The 22,528-nt window shown below is 48.0% G+C and overlaps 1 protein-coding gene across 3 annotated transcripts in view; it reads left to right on the top strand.

Annotated features, from left to right (window-relative positions):
* The window catches only part of LOC115082086 (enoyl-CoA delta isomerase 2, mitochondrial-like), a 175,904-nt gene that overhangs the window by 98,435 nt on the left and 54,941 nt on the right, over positions 1 to 22,528 (top strand). For all 3 annotated transcript variants that reach the window (XM_029586353.1, XM_029586351.1, XM_029586352.1), the window contains 2 exons: positions 10,024 to 10,203; positions 17,277 to 17,346. In XM_029586353.1, coding sequence (XP_029442213.1) covers positions 10,024 to 10,203; positions 17,277 to 17,346 — 250 coding nt within the window. The remainder of the gene's footprint in view (positions 1 to 10,023; positions 10,204 to 17,276; positions 17,347 to 22,528) is intronic.

Below are 22,528 nucleotides of genomic sequence, written 5' to 3'. Positions count from 1 at the left end.
TGTATCCTCCAATTCCCTTAATGGCAAAGACTCTCTTGAATCTTCGTGAGGACAAAGGAACTATGATTCCCATAGCCCCTCATTGGCCAAGATAGGTCTGGTTTCCACTTCTTCGGGAGTTGTCTGTTCAGAAACAGATTTGGTCTGGGGACTTTCCCAGAGCTCATCACTCAAGACCAAGGCATGTTGTGGCATCCCAACCTCCAGACTCTGTCGCTCACAGCCTGGATGTTGAGAAGTTAATTCTACAACCGCTTGATCTCCCTGAGGATGTGTCTCGGGTCCTGGTGGCTTCCAGAAAGGCTTCCACTAGAAAGTCCTTTGGACTGAAGTGGAGGATGTTTTTCTGTATGGTTTGAGCAGAAGGCCCTGGATCTGTTCTCCTGCTCCACATAAAACTGATTGAATACCTTCGACACCTATTGCAGGCTAGCTTGAAAACCAACTCCATTAGAGTTCATCTGAGTGCAATTGGCACATACCACCATGGTGAAGATGGTATGCCCATCTCTGTACAGCCTATAGTTGTACATTTCATGTGGGGCCTGCTACAGCGGGAGGCCTTACGAGAGGCTTCAACTGAATCTTGGGACTTCAATGTGATTCTCATTCAGCTGTTGAAAGTGGCCTTTTGAGCCACTGCACTCCTGTGACCTGAAGTACCTGACCTGGAAGGTCATATTTTTGGAGGCGGTCACCTCAGCGTGCAGGATCAGCAAGCTCCAGGCCTTAGTGACTTATTCATATTACGCTCATTTTTTTTCATGAAAGGGTGGTCTTGCATATGCACCGTAAGTTCCTACCTAAGGTATTGACGGATTTCCATCTTAACCAGTCAGTTGTCTTGGCAACATTCTTTCCCAGATTCCATTCGCACCAAGGCGAACGAGCACTGCACAGTTTGGACTGCAAGAGAGCCTTAGCCTTCTATCTGGAGCGGAGAGAAACCCATAGACAGTCCACCCAACTTTTCATTTCTTTTGATAGGAATAGGTTGGGAGTTGCCATTGCCAAGCAGACACTATCCAGTTGGCTAGCAGATTGCACCTCCTTGTGTTATGCCCAGGCGGGACTGCATCTTGGGGGTCATGACAGGGCTTATTTCTGTCAGTCATATTAACGTTGGTGGCCCACTTGCGAGCAGTTCCCATGAAGGAGATCTGCAAGGCTGCGACGTGGAGACGGGAGAATAGATTCCAGGGATTCCAGAGAATTGCAAGGTTCAAACCAGGGAAGTGCGAAATACAAAACACCCACACAAACAGGAATCACTAAGGGTGTACGTTTTTAATAGAATCCATCACTAAAGGATAAGTTAAATCTATAGAATGAGTCCCAGACTCAAAACTGCCTTAGAATTGAGCTGGACACAATAGTCATCACACTCACTTAACAACTAGCATTGATTAAAAACTATGTTACCGAACCTAATGGCACCTGTGTAAACTGTTAGATTTTAATAAAATTACTTTTCGTGCACGGTACACACCTTAATGACGGTACACACCTTAATGACGGTATAGAAAAAGATTTAAATAAATAAATAAAATAAAATAAACATATTCGCATCCCATTACTGTCTGGATAGGGATGGCCAACGTGACAGTAGGTTGGGCCAGTCTATCCTCAGGAATCTCTTTGAGATGTAGAACCCAACTCTCCCTGCCCAGGGCCCATTGTTTGGGTTCAGGCTGTCTCCCATGCTGTTACCAATAGCACAGTGGTGGTTATGCCAGTTGGCACCTGGTTGGTGTGTGGTCCCCTTTTGTTTTGGGGAGTAGCCTGTAGCTAAGGATTCACCCATGTGTGAGGGTTACCATCCTGCTTGTCAGGAGAAAGTAGAGTTGCTTACCTGAAATAGGTGTTCTCCCGAGATCAGCAGGATGTTAGTACTTGCAAAACATGCCCACCACCCCACGGAGTTGGGTTTTTCCTTATGTTTTCAATTTTCTTATAATTCTGTTATGCATCTGAAGAGGGACCCTGCGTGGATGCGTGGTATGGGGGCATGCTGGGCATACCTAGTCAAAGATCCAGAAACTTTGACATAAGTTTTCTGTGCCGGGCTCCAATCACCCATGTGTGAAGACTTAACATCCTGCTGTCCTAGGAGAACACCTGTTACAGGTTAGAAACTCTGCTTTCTGGAGAGGGCATAATTTGGTAGAGGACAAAAGCTACACGCATAGCCCAACGTTCGTACTTTACATCCTTAAGACGATACAAAGAGTAGATGCCTACTTTTCATCTGCATAACAACCCAATCTTCAAACACAAAACTATGCAGGCAGTGTATGTTTGAATATCAGGTTGGTTTGTGCAGGCTGAAAAATACATACCTGATTTTTGTTGTGATGTCCCTTATTGAAAATGTACCCTTTTGTTTAAGGCTTATCCTGGACCTTTTACACCAGCCCCATCAGTTATTCAAATTTAAATATTGAAAAACAGAAATTCCCTGTACGTACCTGGATCAGTCCAGACCGTGGGTTATGTCCCCAATCCAGCAGATGGAGTCAGTCCAAAGCTTTGAGGGGGCGTCACCATAAGTACTACTACCCCCTCTGCAGGAGTTCAGTATCTTCTGACTCCAGCAGATGCGAGTAGGGGAATCTGGGCTTGCTCCCGATCACCTATAACCTGTTTGTGTTTCCCTTGTTTTAGGACTTTATCCTCTGTCTTTAACTAGTTTGTCTGGATCAAGTTGTTGAAAAAAAAAAAAAAAAAAAAAAAAAAAAAAAAGATTAATTAATTAGGACAAAGTTAATTACCTAATTGGAGAGGCGTGGCTTCCCTGTCGTGCTTCTCTGTCTCTCTCTCTCTCTCTCCTCTTCCGGCGTTAGTGGCTTCTTCGGGGTAAGTTGCCTTTTCTATTGCTGCTGTTATTTTATTTTTACAGTTAGGTTGGACGCGGTTGCCGGTGGGACCGGCCTACCAGCGTCTTCTCCCTCTCCCGCGGCCATCTTGCGGCTCCACGTGGGCTGCAGCAGGGAGCAGGGGGAGAGTTGTCGGCGGGTCGTGCGGCCAGGAAGGCCCCCCCGCGGCGCCGTTTTTCTCATCGGCGGGTAGCGCAGGCCATCCGGGCCCCCCCGCAGCGGCGTTTTTCTCGTCGGCGGGTAGTGCAGGCCATCTGGGCCCCCCCGCAGCGGCGTTTCGTCTCGCGGCCCCCCCCCCGAGGTCGGGGTGTTCTAGCTGCCGGGACCTGTTTTCCCATCGCGATCTCGATGCCGCGGCCGGCGCGTTGCTCGGCCTGCGGCGAGCCTGGATCGCGCGTGTCAAGGGAGGGGATCTGCGCGAGGTGCCTCCCCGGGGGGGAAGGCACGTCTCGGACCCTCACTCATTCTCTCCCTATGGCAGCCTTACCCGGGCGGCGCGGGCCGGCCCCTCCCCCATTCCTGGCGGGAACGGCGGCCATTTTACATGCGCTGCACCCTGAGGGAGCACAGGCAGCGCTGGGGGATGGGGAAGCCTCAGAGGGCTCTCCCCCGTACCTACATCCGGAGACAGATCCGGAGGAAGACCCGCAGGGGCAGGGTCCCCCGGGGCCCCCACCCGCGGTACCCCCCCCCGAGTAGGCCGGGGTTTTCCCCGGAATTTATTCGGCTGATGCACACTGCGTATCTTCAGGAGCTGGCGGCTCCCATGGGACCTCCACCACCCAAGCTACCGCGGCCTTCGTCCCTCTCCCCGGCCCCCCCCGCTCCGGCGGGCGTGGGGGCCCCACAGCTCCCCGTACACGCCCGACTCCCGGTGGCCTCGGGGGGGACTGGGTCGGCCCCAGTTTCCCCTGGGGCGGATCCTGCAGCTTCGGGGCAAGGGGACTCTACTTCGGAGGGAGAGGATCCACGCACGCTGCGCCTCTTCCAGCGGGATGAGCTGGACGACCTAATCCCTCAAATCATCCAGGGATTGGACCTCGATCCTCCTCCGGACCCGCCAGCTCCCGTTGCGCCCGCTGTCGTCACTTCCTCTAAGAAGGGGGATCCCGTACTGGCAGCTCTGCGTCCGAGAGCTCAGGCTTTTCCCATTCACGAGTCGTTCCTGCAGCTTCTCACCAGGGAATGGGATGCCCCGGAAGCCGCTCTAAAGGGCAGCCGCGCCATGGAGAGGCTGTATCCGCTGCCGGAAGATTTCCTGGATCTCATCAAGGTACCCAGGGTGGACTCCGCAGTGTCGGCGGTCACGAAGAGGACGACCATACCGGTTACGGGTGGAGCGGCGCTAAAAGATACGCAGGATCGAAAGTTGGAAGTCTTCCTCAAGCGAGTCTTCGAGGTTTCCGCCGTGGGGCTGCGGGCGGCGATGTGCAGCTCGCTTGCCCAGCGGGCCAGTCTTCTCTGGGTGCAGCTACTGCTCACCTCGCAGGTGTTACCACCCGAGGAGGCCGCCCAGGCGGATAGGCTGGAAGCTGCGGTGGCATACGGGGCTGACGCCTCCTACGATCTCTTTAGGATCCTCGCCCGCTCCATGGCCTCGGTGGTGGCGGCTCGTCGACTTCTCTGGCTACGCAACTGGGCGGCGGACACGTCCTCCAAATCGAGTCTGGGTTCCCTGCCATTCAGGGGTAAGTTCCTGTTCGGGGAGGATCTGGACCAGATCATCAAATCCCTGGGGGAAAACGCGGTCCATCGCCTGCCGGAAGACAGATATCGTTCCACCAGGGCATTCTCGTCCTCCCGGACCAGAGCCAGGGCGCAAAGACGCTACAGGACTTACAGGCCGGCGGCGGCTCGGCCCCCTGCCACCAGGTCTCAGCCCTGGACACGCTCCTTTCGCGGGCGCCGCCCCGCGCGTCCCGCTCCCGCGGCGGGACAACTCTCTCTCAAGTCCTCTCAATGATGTTCAGCTCGCCTACTCCGCCGTCCCCAGGATTGGAGGGCGGCTGGCGTTCTTCTACGAGGAGTGGGCGCGGATCACCTCGGATCAGTGGGTCTTGGACACCATAGGACGCGGCTACGCGTTGGAGTTTGCCCGCGCTCCAAAGGGACGGTTCATCTTCTCTCCCTGCGGCTCGGCTGTCAAGCGAAGGGCGGTGCAATTGACGCTGGACAGATTGTGGGAAATAGGCGCCATTGTGCCCGTACCCTCCGCAGAGGTGGGCTCGGGCCATTATTCCATCTACTTCGTGGTACCGAAGAAGGACGGTTCCTTCCGCCCCATTCTGGACTTGAAGGAAGTCAACAAATCCCTTCGGGTGGTCCGGTTTCGCATGGAAACGCTACGATCGGTGATCGCGGCGGTACATCGCGGGGAGTTCCTGGCCTGCTTGGACCTGACGGAGGCCTACCTTCACATTCCCATTTGCCGGGAGCATCATCGTCTCTTACGGTTCAAGATTCTGGATCAGCATTTCCAGTTTGTGGCGCTCCCGTTCGGATTGGCAACGGCTCCGCGCACCTTCACCAAGATTATGGTGGTCGTGGCGGCTGCCCTTCGGAAGGAGGGTATCCTAGTTCATCCTTATCTGGACGATTGGCTCATCCGAGCGAAGTCTTTTCGGCATGGACAGACGGCAGTGGCCAGGGTGATAGAGTTTTTGCAGTCTCTGGGATGGGTGGTGAACTTCTCCAAGAGCTCCCTCGTGCCCTCGCAGCGCTTGGATTTCCTGGGAGCGACCTTCGACACCCGTCTGGGCGCGGTTTTCCTACGGCAGGACAAGGCACAGGCCCTACGAGAGCACATACAGCGGTTCTCTGCATTACCAGCTCCCACCTCCTGGGACTATTTACAGCTCCTGGGGGTGATGGGGTCTACCATCGACATGGTCCCCTGGGCATTTGCGCACCTCCGACCTCTGCAAAGAGCACTTCTCTCCCGTTGGAAACCACTCTCGCAGGACTACCAGGTGATTCTCCCGCTGCCCCAGCTTGCCAGGAGCAGCTTCTCCTGGTGGATGGTCCCGGAGAATCTGGCTCGCGGCATGTCCCTCGATCTACCAGATTGGGTAGTGGTAACCACCGACGCCAGTCTCATAGGCTGGGGAGCAGTCTGCGATCGCAGCGCCACACAGGGGACGTGGTCCGCGGAGGAGTCGAAGTGGTCCATCAATCGTCTGGAAACCAGAGCGGTCAGGTTGGCGCTTATCCACTTCCTGCCTCTCCTTCGGAATCGGGACGTCAGAATCTTATCCGACAACGCGACAACGGTGGCCTACATCAACCGACAGGGCGGCACTCGCAGCCCGCAAGTCGCACTCGAGGCAGAGATGCTGATGCAGTGGGCGGAACGGCATCTGGGCCGTCTGGCTGCCTCACACATCGCGGGAGTAGACAACGTCCAGGCGGATTTCCTCAGTCGCCAGTTTCTGGATCCCGGAGAGTGGTCCCTCTCCGACGAGGCCATGCAGTTGCTTGTCCGGAGGTGGGGACCTCCCCACCTGGATCTCATGGCGTCCGCCCAGAACACCAAGGCTCCTCGGTTCTTCAGTCGCCGGAGAGAGCGGGGGGCGGAGGGCGTCGATGCTCTCGCGCTCCCGTGGCCGGCCGATCTACTCCTATACGCGTTCCCTCCGTGGCCACTGGTGGGAAGACTACTCCGCCGGATAGAGGTTCATCAGGGGACGGTAATACTCGTCGCGCCAGAGTGGCCAAGACGGCCTTGGTTTGCGGACCTCCTTCAACTGGTAATCGACGGACCCATCCGTCTGGGACATCTGTCCCGCCTCCTTCACCAGGGACCGGTATTTTTCGACCAGGCAGAACTCTTCTGTCTTGCGGCCTGGCTTTTGAGAGGCGCCGCCTCCGCCGACGGGGTTACCCGGAGGCGGTAGTGTCTACGCTGCTACGCTCTCGAAAGACTTCGACGTCGGTGGCCTATGTTCGAGTCTGGAAGGTGTTCGAGCTGTGGTGTACCGGCCTGAACACCAGACCCAAGGAGGCGTCTGTCTCCCAGATCCTCCAGTTTCTCCAAGCAGGGGTGGACAAGGGACTCGCTTACAACTCTCTTCGGGTTCAAGTGGCCGCTCTCGGCTCCCTCCTGCGTGACGGAGGTTCTCTGTTACAACACCCGGACATCGTCCGTTTTCTCAAGGGAGTCAAGCACTTGCGGCCTCCATTGCGGGACCCTTGTCCCTCTTGGAGTCTCAATCTGGTACTACGTTCCATGTCGGGACCTCCGTTTGAACCTCTCCGAAATGCGACAATCAAGGATCTCACTCTCAAGGCTGTGTTCCTGGTGGCCATCTGCTCCGCTCGGCGTATTTCCGAGCTACAGGCTCTGTCGTGCAGAGAACCTTATCTCCGGTTTTCCGATTCGGGAGTCTCGCTTCGTACTGTGCCCTCCTTCCTTCCGAAGGTGGTGTCCGCGTTTCATATGAATCAGACGGTGGAACTTCCATCTTTCCCTTCGTCGGAGCCGCGTTCGCTACGTCTCCTTGACGTCCAGCGCACCCTGCGCCTTTACCTGGAGGCTACGAATGATTTCCGGACTTCTGACCATCTCTTCGTCCTTTGGTCCGGGCCCCGGAAGGGATCTCAGGCCTCGAAGACGACCATTGCTAGATGGCTGAAGGCCGGCATTGCCGCTTCCTACATTGGGGTGGGGTGGACGCCCCCGCCCGGAATCGTAGCGCATTCTACACGTTCTCAGGCGGCCTCCTGGGCGGAGAGTCGCTCGGTGTCTTCGCAAGAAATCTGTAGAGCGGCCACCTGGAAGTCGTTGCACACGTTCTCAAGACACTATAGACTACATCTCGCCTCGTCCGTTCATGGACACTTTGGCGAACAGGTTCTACGAGCAGGCCTCGCAGGATCCCACCCGGGTTAGGGAAGCTTGGGTACATCCCACGGTCTGGACTGATCCAGGTACGTACAGGGAAAAGAAAATTATTACTTACCTGCTAATTTTCGTTCCTGTAGTACCATGGATCAGTCCAGACGCCCACCGCATTTGGGTTCTTCTCCTGCTCCGCTGTCTTGGGGCTGATTCTCTCAGCTGTTCCTCATGTTACAGTAGTGTCTTCCTGCAGTTTCCTTTTTACGTGTACCAGTTTTTCACTGTTTATGGAGGTTGACACGCTATGTTCATGGCCCCCACCCGTTCGTGGGGAGGTTCCAGTTTCTCTATTTCAGTTTAGCGGCTTATTGTTGCCGTCTTGTTTCAACTTGATCCACTCAGGAGGTTTTCTGTTTTCTCGGGCTCTGATATACTCGATACTGAACTCCTGCAGAGGGGGTAGTAGTACTTATGGTGACGCCCCCTCAAAGCTTTGGACTGACTCCATCTGCTGGATTGGGGACATAACCCACGGTCTGGACTGATCCCTGGTACTACAGGAACGAAAATTAGCAGGTAAGTAATAATTTTCTTTTGTTACAGGCACCTGTCATTCTTCAGTACTAGCTTGCTGTTTTTTAAGGGTACATTTTATTATTTTTTAAAAATAAAATGGACTTATCCCAGGAGTGGCCAGGGGAGGTCCTTGAGAGCCAAAACAGGCCAGGTTGTCAGGATATCCACAATGAATATGCACGAGATAAATTTGCTTACAGTGGAGGTAGTGCATGCAAATCTATCTCATGCATATTCATTGTGGATATCCTGAAACCAGGCCTGTTTGGGGCTCTTGAGGACTAGAGTTGGCCAACCCTGGATTATGATCTTTTTGTATGTAATTACTAAGCAACAATATACAGTAAATTAAAAAAAAATTATATTTTGGTGACTCTTTTTCATTAACATGTGATCACCAAGCTTCAAAAACAATGTAGCAGAAATGCAATGGCCAGTGGCATACAAACGAAGTGATTCGGCCACCAGGTTTTTTAAGTGAAGGACAAGATGATGTTAAGTCAGCAGAGTGATTCCTGGCACCCAGCAAGACAGCAGAAATATTTAGGAGACCACTGATTATAATGGGGAATCATTCATATTCCATTAATCATGAAGTGTCTACATTTTTTTTTTTTTTTTTAATAAATGGTTTCTTAGGTCAATGTGTGTTTGGTAGATCTTTTCCATAGTCACGAGATATTTCTACCATTAGTGGTTCTGTGTTGGTTTTTGTTTAAAGTACCCAGCAGGACAGGACATCTCACTCTTCCACAGATATTTTGGGGCAGCAATCCACAGAAACACTTAAGCTCCTTGATTTCAGAATTCCTGTGCGCTAATAAATACAAAAGTGTGTTGTATTTTAATTTCCTAATGAGTTCTGTACAGCACCTCCTGTTCCACACCACCAGTGTTTTATAGACCACAATGAAAACAACTTGCAGAGAGCCTTATGGCACCATGCAGTGATCTTTCCAGTATCACCCCAAGGTGCTTAGAGGGTTAGCTGATAACAGCATGGACTCTAGAATATACTTAAATAAAACCACACAATATCTTACTGTGTTTGTGGTTTTCATGGATGACTGCATCAAAGTCAATTCTGAATGGAAAAACTCATAGCACCTTTTCTTGACCCTAGCTAAAAAAAAACCCCAAAACCCTCTAACGTATTTACAGTGAAGTTTTACCATAGATGCCCGTGTGGAGGAAACTGGATTCTTTGCAGGGTGTGATTCCACTCAACTTTAGCATTAGCCAAAGATGATATTGAGCATGAACTTTAAAGATCATATAGGCCCCTTTTTATGATGTCTGAGTTTGGCAAGCTCATGTGCAAGAATTATTGTAATCCAATGAAAGCAAAGCTTGCAGAGAATCCCGTAGCTAGAAAATGTGAAAGCCTTCAGTAAACAGAACCAGCCGAGTTGCTGTAGGCTATGCCTCCTGGTGGTGGTCCAGTATCATGACCTTATGTTTCCTGATGCAGTAAATTGTTTCAGGGACTACATTTTTTGTCATTGTTTCCCAGGATAAATGTGATGTGGGTGATCTAATTTTCAGAGCTTTCCTCCTCTGACATAAAGCCATCTTAAATTTAGTCTAATAAAACTGAAGGAACATGACAGTTTTATTTCACCCAGGAAACAATCTGCTTTCAGACATGGTTGTGATGGTTGGATTCATGTGTGCAGTATGTGGAATGAAGTATATAATTATAGTGGGGGTTTTTTCTTCTTCTCTCCCCTATAGGATAATGCTAGGCAGGCCTATATTGACCTTGTATCCAGTTTGGTCTCCATGAAGTCCCCTAAAGAGAAGACAGCCTCTGACAGCAAAAGCAAATATCAAACACTAGAGGTTATCACCCAAGATAATATCACAAAGATCATGCTAAACCGTCCGCAGAAGAAAAATGCGATCACTACGCAGGTAAAATGGTCAAGAATTCTTATGGGTGAAATATATTTTATCAATCCAACAGGTGTGTTGCAAAATAAGTGAACAGTCCATAAAAAAAAACCAAACTAGGGTGAGGGAACATAATAGAAATTTCATCTTTATGAGACTTTCCTTACTCCAAATGACATCAAATCTTCACAGGTGTACTATGCTGTTTGTCTCACTCTACATGAGAAACTGGCCCTTAAACCACCTCTCGCTCGCGCTCTCTCTCTCTCTCTCTCTCTAAGGTTGCGCTAAGTTTACCGCACCATGCGATACTACTGATGTGCAGCAGTAAGTTACTGCATGGTGTGGTAACTCTAACATTTCCCTAAACATGCCCCTTTTTCTTAACGCGGGCGTTATCAATGCATTAACGCATTTTGTTGAATCTAGGGGTCAGTATTATATGAACACAAATCATCACACTTCAAATAGCAATTTGACAGATTAATCTGAGCTGTTTAATATCTCTTATTACATTCCTTGCTCCTCTTATCAACCCAGAGAAAAAGAAAGTCAGCATATAGACACTTTTTTTTTTAGGTTTCTGTCTGAGTCTTCCCACCTCTGGGGGTAAATGGCACTTGAGAGCTCCTTAGTAAGGAAGATACTATAACAAGCCACTAGTAAAGTAAATGAGGGGAAATCTTACTCTTTATACTGATATCTAGCATAAATGTTCCTTACTTAGATTCATCAACATCTAAAGGTCCATCTGCTACTGATGTGGCCTCCTCTCTTCTTTAGAATGCTAAAAATCCTCTGCCAGACCCTAAAATGCATCCATCTCAGCTTTCCTTGTGGGGAAGGTTAGAATGTAATAACCTCAAAGAAACCAAGTCAGGAGAGCCTTCAGTCTTTTACTGAACTGGGATGTAGACAGACACTGCCTGTGTGACATATTTAATATTTCTGTTTTTAAACTGATATTCCTGTTCATACCCCGGATCAGTCCAGACAAGTGGGTTTATGCATCCCTACCAGCAGATGGAGGCAGAGAATAAAAACTTTGAGGTACTGCTGCATAACCAAGAGTGCCACCTGCAGTCCCTCAGTATTTCTCTATCTCCAGCAGATGGTAGAGGGGCAAACCTGCAGTCGGGAGTTTGATTAAAAAAAAAAAAAAAAAAGGAAGACAGAAGATTCTTGGAAGGCTCCCCGGTGCGTTAGGTTTCTTCGTGGGCCATCCCTTGAGTAGAGCAGGGCAAGCGGGGGGGGGGGGGGGGTAGGTGACCCCTGAGCTAGCTCAGCCCTTATCGGTCAGGGGAGGTGAAAGCCAGGGGTCCTGGTTCCCTAACCCCCTCAAGTCCTCACCTCCAGAGTCTGCTTTCTCCGCATCCAGAAGCAGGGAAGTTGCCCTTTTCTTTGTGCTTTCCTTGTTTTTTGGTTATTTCCTTTATTCGGTGTCTGTGCCTTTAAAAAAAAAAAAAAGACGCTGTGAAGGGAGCTGCTCAGGTGCTGAGATGCCGGGAGGCAAGGCCGGGTGAGTGAAGGCAAAAACCTCCCGATTTGCTGGGTCGGGGGCTCGCTTAGCATCAGGGACACGCCGCCGGTGGGGTTTGTTCAGAGACGGGGCTATTTTTAGGCCTGACCATGATTCAGGCTGATGCCTGCTTAGCGCAGGAAAAGTTGCTGCGGTGTGGCAGTAGTTCGACTCAGTACAACCGCATTGTGTGTGGAGGGTGCCTTGGGAGGGGCTGGGATCTCCATGGGCCTATCGGGGTGGTTGGACCATGCGGTTAGCCGGGCCGGTGCTGCAGGCCCCAGGGGAGGGGTTGGAGGCACCGGTGGCCATTTTGAGAGCACATGACAGGAACTAAGAGGCTGCTTCAGAACTCTCCTCCCCTGCTTTTGCTTGTTGATTTAAGCCCTGCTGGTGGCAGGGACAGGGGAACGATGGGCAGGATCGATCCTCTTCAGATTCGGATCAGTTTTCAGTGGATCTTGTGCTGCTTCTTCACAAGGCCTATTTGGCTGAGAAGGAGGCAGGATCCAGGCGGCCGCTTCCCAGGAAACCCCTTGTGACTAAAAAGCCTTGGTGGGGAAAGCAGGTGGGCTCTGGAGGGATCCTATGTCTCCTTGGGGTGGAATGGTCCACAGCTGAGGACGGGGACACATCAGGCAAGTCAGATGGGGCCCAATCAGTGGCAGGGGACTGCGGTGGAGCCGGACAAGGACCCAGTCAGCAATTTAGTGGATCTTTTGAATGAAATCCCGACTGCTGAGGGTGACTATTCTCGGGTAGTTTGTTCTGCAGGGAGGAATTAGGTCCACTGGCTCCCCAGGTGTTGGAAGACTTGTGGATTAGGGGTGAACCTGGCCCTGGAAAGACTGTGGGGGCCTCCTAAGGCGGTTTTTCTTTACCCAAGACGGTGAAGAAGTTAGTAGATCGGGAGTGGGAGTCTCCCGAAGCGGGCCTGAAGGTAGCAAGAGCAATGGCTAAGCTATATCCCTTGCCAGAACAAACCTGGGAGGACTTGGATAATGAAGGGGTAACCCAGTCCTGGGGGGATTAAGGAGACACCCCCCCCCCCCCAGGTCTTTCTGTTCCCAACGACAGTGAAGAAGCTGGTAGATCGGGAGGGGGAATATCCCGAGGCGGACCTGGAGGTAGCGGGAGCTATGGCGAAGCTATACCCCTGGTTGGAGCAGATCTTGGACTTCTGGAGAGTTCCCAAGGAGAATGCAGCCGCATTGGCGGTCACTAAGAAAACATCCATTCCAGTAGCCGGAGCGGCAGCTCTAAAAGATGTCCAGGCTTGGAAACTGGAGATCCTGCTCAAAGACTGTTTGAGGTTTCGCGTGTTGCGGTGTGCGGAAGTTTGATGCAGAGAGCCTATGTGTGCTGGGTGCAGAAAGCACATGGCAAGCGGTAAGGGATTGTGGCTGAGGCAGTGCAGACAACCCGCTTGGAGGTGAGAGTGGCCTCTTTGGCTGATGCTCAGTATGACATGATCCGGACTTCTGCCAGAGGTAGGGTCTCGGCGGTAGCTGCAAGGAGACTCCTATGGCTATAAAATTGGTCGGATGCGTAGCTATCACACCTCCCTTTCAAGGGAAAGCTGCTATTTGGACAGAATTTGCAGCAACTCATGAAGCAATTGGGGGAGTCGAAAGGTAATAAGTTGCCTGAGGACAAGAAAGCCCACAAGGTTTGTTTGGTTTTTTTTTTTTTTTTTACTCCACGAGCTCGATTCTGAGAAGTGAGGTGATTTCACGTTAGCAGGAGTACGGGGCCGGCAGTGCAAAAAAAGAGTTCAGACAGGCCTCCAAGGGATGGTAAGACCCAAGGGGGAGGTGGAAGTAAGATTGGTCATTGAAGGCAGGCTGGTCCGCTCCTCTCCAGAGGCTAGTAGAGGAAGGCTGTCCCATTTTTAAGAGGAGTGGACCAAGATCACATTGGGCCAGTGGGTCCTGGAGGTGGCGAGAGAAGGCTAAGCCTTGGAATTTTCTCGTCTACTCAGGGATGCCTTTGTAATCTCCCACTGCGTCTCCCGGGCCAAGCAAGAGGCGCTGCGGGGACTTTGCAATGGCTGCAGCTCCTGCGCACCATTGTTCCACTGCCCCCTCTGGGAGCTTGTGATTGCAACTTTGCTTCAGGCAAGGCAGCCTGAAGCAAAGTTGGCTTATGTCCGAGTGTGGAAAGTCTTTGAATCCTGGTGTTTACAGAACAAGGTGCAGCCTTTGAAAGTGGATGTTCCACAAATTCAAGGGGTTTTTTTTGGTGTTTGGTTTTTTTTGCAAAGCAGTTTCGCTTATGGTTTGGCCTATAATTCCCTTCAGGTTCAGGTGGCAGCCTTAGGTTTCCTTCCAGGTAGGATTTAGGGAAGACTATTGACATCTCCCCCGAATTTGGTTAAGGTAGCAGCTTGATCTTCCTTGCATTCATTCTGTAAGCATTATTGCTTTGATTTGAGTGGCAGGGTAGAGGTTTTGTTTGCCTTTGAAGTATTGAGAACAGTGTAATGCCCCTTACCTCCAGACATTTCCGGCATAGCTTCCAGTAGTGTGCTGCATCCTAGGGCCTGGTAGAAACTACCTGCACTTCCTGAAGCCCTTTTATAGGCCATATAACTAGCTCTTCCTGTGACAGATGACTGTTGCTGTCATCACGTCTCTAGTGTAAAAGGAAGCTCAGTACTACCATCCAGTGCCTCAGCAACAGGTCTCCTGCTGTGCTCCTGCCTGCAGTGCTAGTTATTTCGGGTTCCTGCATTGTTCCTGTCCTGCCATGTTTCAGTCCTCCTGCCTTGTTCCTACCTTGTCATGTGCCAGTCTTCCCATCCAGTCCTGCCTTCGTCTCCTTGGCTTTGATCTACAATTGGCTGACCTTGGACCAGACACTGACCTCGCCTTGCCTGCTGCCTGCCAAGAACCTGCCTGGATTTCAACTACGCATTTGCCAGCTGCCTGCTTTGACCTCAGACCGGACACTGACCTCACCTTGCCTGTCACCTGCCATGACATCAGCTTTGACTTTCACTATCCTTGCACTACTTTAGCCTGCAGCCTGCCACATGGGAGGATCCAACTCACAGTGCTCCCTTCTCACATTGACCCAAGGGTCCACTCCGTGCCATGTTAGAGATTGCTGAGGTCATGGACCCGGCTGATGTTCCCCTGCTGGATTTCCTGCGGGACCTCTCCCAGGCCAACCAGCAGCAATACACAAACCAGGCCCAGAACATGCAAACCCTGCAGGTCCTCTCTACTAGACTGGATCATCTGCAGACTCAGGTCAGTTAGTCCTCCTTTGCCACCTCCTTCACCATCTGCCTTGTGACCTGTGCCTCTACCTATAGGTTCTCTCCATCTACCCTTGCCCCGTTATATGATAGAAACTCAAAAGCCTGTTGGGTTTTTCTTAGCAAAACAGAAATTCACTTTGAGTTACAACTGGCTAATTTTTGCTTCTGAGAGAGCCAAGGTTGCCTTTATTATCTTGCTCACAGGATCTGCGTTGGCTTTGGGCCTCTCTATTTTGGGAGAGAAAGGACCCCTGCATGACTTCTCTCCACCTCTTCCTGGCAACCTTCTGAAGAGTCTTTGACAAGCCTACTTGAGACTCCTGATCTGCCACAGAACTTTGCCTCCAGCATGACCAATGCGATGCAATTCTGCATGCTAGCAGCAGAATTGGATTGGAATGAGTAGGCATAGATAGGAGCCTTCTTCCAGAGAATTATCAGAATGTCTATAAACTGAAATTACCACCATCCTTACGGATCCCCAGTGTTTTCCATATCTCTTCTCAAATCAGCAGTGTTCAAGCGTTACACAAAAAAGACTGTCCGCCCTCATTAGTCACCATGGATTTGGATGCTGAATACCAAGTTTAGGGATACCATGGACTCAAACTCGTCAGAGGAAAACTCAATTTTCTGATCAAATGGGAGGGTTATCGACCTAAGCAATGCTCCTGGGAACTTGTGGAACATGTCCAAGCTCGTTAATCAGGAAATTCCACCAGCTCTTCCCCCACAGGCTCAGCTCTATGGGGGGGGGCATACTGTAATGCCCCTTTACCTCCAGACATTCCCGGCATAGCTTCCTGCAGCAAGCTGCATCCTACAGCCTGATTGAAACCACCTGCACTTCCTGAAGCCCTTTTTATAGGCCATGCAGCCAGCACTTCTCGTGGGCGCTGACTGATGATGTTATCTCAACTGTAGTATTAAAGGAAGCTCAGTACTACCACCCAATGCCTCAGCAACAGGTCTCCTGCTGTGCTTCTGTCTGAAGTGCTAGTTGCTTCATGTTCTGCCTTGTTCCTGTCCTGCTGTGTTCCAATCCTCCTGCCTTGTTCCTACTTTGTCGTGTGCCTGCCTTCCTGTGTCTCCCTGGTCGTCTCCTCCTTGGCTTTGATCATCAGTTACTGATTTTAGACCGGACACTGGCCTCAATTTGCCAGCTGCCTGCCACGACATCAGCTCGGTCTTAGACTACTATTGCTCTGCCTGCAGCCTGCCACTTGAGAAAGAGCCACCTTGCAGTGTCCTTCCTCACATTTGTCAAGGGTCCACTCTGTGCCATGTTACAAATGGCAGGGTCTCATTCTAATCAGGAATAGCTTGGGTATGTCTCATTCATCTGGATTGATCTGACGGGATGATGAGGAAGGTGAAATTAGTTCTTACCTTATAAATTTCTTTCCTTGAGTCTAGTCAAATCAGTTCAAAACCCGCCCTATGCTGCCAAACCTTTCAGGTCTTTCAGTCGGATGATATAGTAAGGGAAGAATTATTAATTTATTCAGCTGAGTAGGTAAGTGCTCTACAGATTCAAGTTCTTGTTTCTGCTTCCTGTATGTTAATTTTTTCTTGTGACAGTCTTTTGATTGGAAAGCAATGAAAGAGAGTTAATTGAGTTTTAAAATGTATTAGTTATTTGTCCAAAGTTAACTTGTTACAGATAATACTGGCAGGCTGAGGTCAGCAGGGATGCATATAAGGGATGGTGTCAATGCACCTGTTATTCTCTGTCTCCATCTGCTGGTTGGTGGGCATAACCCATTCATCTGGATTGGTTTGACTGGACTCAAGGAAAGGAAATTATCAGGTAAGAACTAATTTTACCTTGATGTTTTATATTTCAGACAGTAAGCCATGGTAATGAAATTGACATCTTGCCCTGTCCTTAAAATATCTTGCTATAGCCTGTGCATTACCACCACCACTGACTTGATCTCCCTTTTGTCCCTCCCCCCAACTCCTCAATATGTATTTGCTCTTTCTTTGCCTTGTTAAGCATTTCTGTCTAGAGTCTCCACCAAAACTATTCTGTGGCGACATCAACATTTTTCACATACATCTGTAAACAGATGTCTCATGTTCTAAAACATCTTATACCCATTTCAAGTTTCAACTGCTCATAGTGGGGTTTTCTTTATTTTTATTAGTATTTACAACATTTATAAGACATGAACTTAATGCAAGGAAATCATGAAATATGTTACATAAAAAAAAAAGCAATAACCTATATTTAAACATTTTTGCATGTTACATCTGGGATTTTTTTTTCATTCTAACTTTTCCTTTTTTATTATTTATTTGTTGCAGATGTACAATGAAATTATGCAGGCACTTGAAGAAGCTGGAAAAGATGATTCTGTCATAACTGTTTTCACTGGTATTATGTTTAGTGGGACTTCAGTTGTTCTTAAGTTACTTCATAATGAGGGGGGAAGATTAGCATTTCTTGAGGGTTTTTCATCATGATGTCCACTTTTTGTATTTACAAGTGGTAAAAACCAATTGAGAAATAGATGTTAGTGACTAAAAGTGAAAGTTGCTAGAAAGCTCTAAGCCCTAGACTACCCCCACCTGTTGATAGCACCTAAGTACAAGGATGTAGAAGACCTATAGTTGGGCCACAAGATGAAACCTCATTACAAAAATCATAAGTGAAACAAAGCAGAACTAGACTATAGAGTGCTAATATTTTCCAGATGTGAAGGTCATGCTCAGCTGTCATGTGTTCCATTTAAAAATCTGAGGAATGTTGTTTTGCAATGTCTTTAACAGCAGAATTAAGGATTAAGGAAAAGACTGTTAAATGTGGATTTGAAGTCATGTATTTCTGTGGTGGGTCCCATGATCTAGTTGTTAGTATTGAGTATGTTTGGAATTGGAAAGCGCTGAGGAGAGGTGAGGGAGGTCTTGCTGTCTTGTCATGTTTCATGTCTGTTCATTAGTTTCACATCTAACCACCAGTTTGACTCAGGTCTTATGCAGGGAGAATGTGGTTAACATTTTTAGGTATATAACTTCAGTGCTTTTACTGTAATAGTTCCCCATCTATTATGATTCTATTGTCACTAACTCACAGGGGAAATAAGTCATCGTACTTCTGTCGTGCTATTCTTATGCTGATGAGTTCACAGATTTTCCGTCTGACCTCTCTCTTTAGACTCTCAGAAGTCCATCTCTGCTGAGATGTGTCAAACTGCATTTGTCCAAAAATGGTAAAGGAAATTCCATTTACCTTGCAGAAGGAATCAAACAAGGGAAGGGAAGATAATTTGGTGTACTAAAATAGATCAAAGTCCCAAAAGATCACTGTTCCTCTCTCCTTACATTGTCACAACTGAGCAGCCATCTACAAGGAGGAAAGGCCAACACAATACTACTATGCAAAAGAAGGTACCAAACCTTGTTTCAGTGGCCTCGTCCACAACCGCAGCAGCAATAACTGCAGAGCAGGCCATGTATGGACAGAGCACAGCCCAAACTTCTTCAGCAGTCAAAATCATATCCCAGCTTTTGACTACAATATCAGGATAGTTTTCCCATTTTGATCCAATCACCTGACTAGTATGAGGTGGAGGGAGGCTTCAACACATCAGTCCATTATGGTTTGTGATAACAGAAAATTGGATTTTAAAGATAATACAATGGGCATACTGTTTGAATTTCAAATCTTCTGTTTGTGATAATTCTGGGTGGATCCTTGGGCCGGTGGTAGATGACCTCTCCCCCAGGGGAAGATCCCGAGAGGGTCCACCGGTTAGGCTCAGAGTTGGGAGACAGACACACACTAGATCTTTTATTCAACTGTATAGTGAACCACCAGAGGTGGCAGTAGTGAGCTGGAAGAGCCCGGCTGGGCTGTAGTCCCTCAGGCACTGGAACAGCGATCCCAGGATGGCTGAGCTGTAGAGAAACTGAATATAGTGAGAAGGCAGAGTATGCAGAGTTCAGGAACAGAACCTTGATGGTAACACTCACACAGTAGTCTCTTGAAGCAGCCCAGAGGCTGGAATGAAGTAGGCCCTCGAGGAGCGAGTACCTGGTTCCAGGGAAAGCTCTGAGAGATAGATGGTAACTCACTGATGTTGTAGGCAGCGGTGACTTCCTGGCAGAAGTAATATTCAGTAGCAGGTCCGGGAATGTGGGCCCTCGAGGAACGATTACCGGTTCCAGACTGCGCCCTGAAAGGCAAGAGAGATAGCGAGGCCTCCAAGGAGCGGGTACCCCTGGTAAAGTCCAAGGAGGCAGAGTAGCAAAGTATGCAGAGCGAATCCCATCCGCAGCGATACCTGAAGGAGGAAGCTAGGTAACTGTAACCTTAACCTGTAACCTATAATCTTTGCTAACTCGAATAGCTAGCAAAAATGAAGACCTTAAATATCCGGGCTTGATGACGTCATCTCAGGGGGACGCCCCTGAGGTTCGTGCCACAGCTGGTACTTGAGTCATGGCCACGCGCCCGCCCTTAGGCTTCAGGAGAACATGGCGGAAGGCAGCTTCTAGCCGGTCCGGGGACGCCGGAGGAGGTCGGCAAGATGACGCCACGGCAGCCAAACTTCCATCAACCAAAGAGGGAGTCGCAAAAGAGGTAAGTTGGGCGGAGTGGAGACGTCTGGCAGAGAAGGTCGCAACATCTTGTCCCCCAAACAATCCTCCAAAAATCGCTTCAGAGGCAGAACAGCCCCAACTCCTCAGAGCTGTCAGCCCTCTTTGCTGCAAATGCAGTTAATCCAGTTTCAGTACTACAATGGAACATGGGATGCTATTCCAAATATTTCCTCATTCCAATGAAAATGGGTGACCTCCATCCCATCTGGGACCGCAGATATTTCAATAAACACCCGAAGAAAGAAATTGAGGATGAACTCTCTAGGGTCTGTCCACCCTTGATTGGAGATTGATAGCTAAATACATTTTGATTCACAAAGCTCACAGGAAATTTCTACATTTCATCATTACCAATATCATGTTCTCACTTTCGGCTTTCCGCAGTACCTAGGGTGTTCACAGAATGCCTCACAATGATTGCTGTTCATCTAAGGAAAAACAATATTTAGATTGGCTCATATCCAATCATACAAACAAGAGTGGAAAAAGCTATCGACACAATGAATAATCCCACAAACAGTAGAAGCAAAAATTATTCACATCAATTTATATATAGGTGCAAGATTTTTCATTTATAATCCATTACTGCCATATATAGAAAAAAATGTATACTCTTGGCTGTATGTACTGACCATCATCACATGCCCTCATTATTCAAATTTTTCTGTTTTCTTTATTTTATTTTATTTTTTTTATATTTAAATCTTTTATTGGCATTATCAGACAACCTAAACACAAGCCGCTAGTACCAAACAGCAAAAACAGGTATACAAAAATTGTGAATTAACCAGCTAACAATAAACGCCAGTATATATAGATGAGATCCCCCAATTCCCCCCCCTCCCCCCCCCCCCCCTAGAGGTTTATTTTTTAGTGAGTTTTAATGTGAAATTAAAAAGTAGTTGTGTGTGGTTGTTTTTTTTTTTTTTTAGTAGTGTCCCAAAAACAGAATATATTTCATATATTGCCATGATGCACACTCCCTCTCCAAAGCTGTCTAAACTCAAATCCACCAAATCACATGCCCTCTCCTTAGCTGGACCCACCCTCTGGAACAGAATGCCCCCAAACCTGCGCTTAGAATCTTGTCAAAAAAGATTCAAACAGAACCTCAAGACCTGGCTCTTTAAGCAGGCCTTCACCTAATCCCCTCTCATCTCACCCTACTCCCTCACCCTACTCAGTTCACCCCCCCCATCTCACTTTACCTCCTCTCCACTACCTTAAGCCCGATTACCTCTTTCTTTTGTTACGAGTATGCCTTGTAACCCCCATTTAACCTAACCACCTCAACCCAACCCCTGCATAATTCCTCCCTGCCATCTATTCCATATAATCTTGCTTACATTGAATTATCTTTCCCATTATAATCTGTTAACTATATAGCATATCGTGTTAACTGTTCAAATGTCGTTCATGGTTTACATTATTTACTTCCACTGTTTAAATTGTTCTCTGTAAAGCCTGTTGCAGTTTTAGTTATTTGTGAACCGAGATGATGTTCCCAACGTATCCCGGTATATAAAAACACCTAAATAAATAAATAAATAAATAAAATCTGTTTCAATGTCCCAGTGACAGCATCAGCAAAAATCCATCCAATTGTACTTATTATCCAAAGACGGAAGACTTGTACTTTTTTTTTTCTTATAAAGACTATTTTCATCACATCAGAATTAGAAAAACTGCAAAGATCCCACTTCTTTAAGTTGTAAGAAAAATTGATCCTGAAAAAGAAAAAAAATGTTTTAATAATTCAAGATCACCAAAAAAGATGTTGACATCCGATGTGGCCCATGTTGCTCCAGCATTTCTCTGATTTCAAGAGCCTCATGTTGGGATATTCGTGTATAACAAAGTTACATCTGCTGTTAACCAAAATTAGATATTCCAGTGTTTCCAGGTCTTGAAGAATCTGTATTATGTGTGTGGAATCACATGTATATGTCTTCCCAAGAGGTACAAAAGGTCTCAAATGAAAAAACCAACAAACTAGACAATAGATCATCCAGGAATACTAATCAGATCTTTGTGTATCTTTGGTAACATATAAATCACTGGGGTAATGGGAAATTTTACCATCAAAAATTATTTTAGTGAACATATGAGAATCCTCAGCATCACAAATCAGTTTCCAAATTTCATCCTGAATATCATTTGTTGGATTTTGATCTAGTTTCAAATAAAATGAGGAATCAGTTGTCACTCAGTCTCAGTTGTCACTCAGTCTCAGTGCTTGTCCATTATGATGGCTCTCCCATTGTCTGCAGGTTTCACAGTCACATCAAACAATTGCCTTAATGAATGTATTGCCACAAATTCCGCTCGTGATGAGAAAAAAACTCAAGACGAATGTTCAATCTGTGTTACACGAGTTGTCACCATGCACTCAAAAGCTGCTATGGAAGCATCAACAGGGCCCGGTGGTAACTACCGAGACTTCTTAGATACCATTGATCCATCTTGATTCGATGTTAGTTTCTGAAAAAAATAACAATTTTATTTTGTTTTTATATATCTTTATTAATTTTCCAGTTACAGCAAGAAAAATCTTTACTCCAGCAATTCAAAATCAGTATAATACAAAGAAAAATATCAACAGGAAACAACACTTTTAGACCCTAGTATGGAGGAGAGTTAGAGACTGATTAAACAAGGCAAATAAACAAATATCAGGTGAATGTAAACTTCAGCTCTATACATCCTAGAAGGATGGTAGGAGGAGTGATAGTTTTCATCTGAAGAAAGGTTTCAAGTTGTTTAGGATCATAGAACATGTACTTGATATCCCCAGATCTCATTAAACATTTACGGGAAAAGCCGAGCATAAAAAGTAAAACCTAAAGCAGTAACTCATTCTTTAAAGGTCAGAAAATAATTGCAATTTTAAAAGATGGAAAAATCTTGACAAAACTGCTCACATATGGAACATATCCATCCTAGGAGAGGGTACA

Source organism: Rhinatrema bivittatum, unplaced genomic scaffold (genome assembly GCF_901001135.1).
Source record: "Rhinatrema bivittatum unplaced genomic scaffold, aRhiBiv1.1, whole genome shotgun sequence".
Taxonomy (NCBI): Eukaryota; Metazoa; Chordata; class Amphibia; order Gymnophiona; family Rhinatrematidae; genus Rhinatrema; species Rhinatrema bivittatum.
This window is presented reverse-complemented; position numbering and strand designations above follow the sequence as displayed.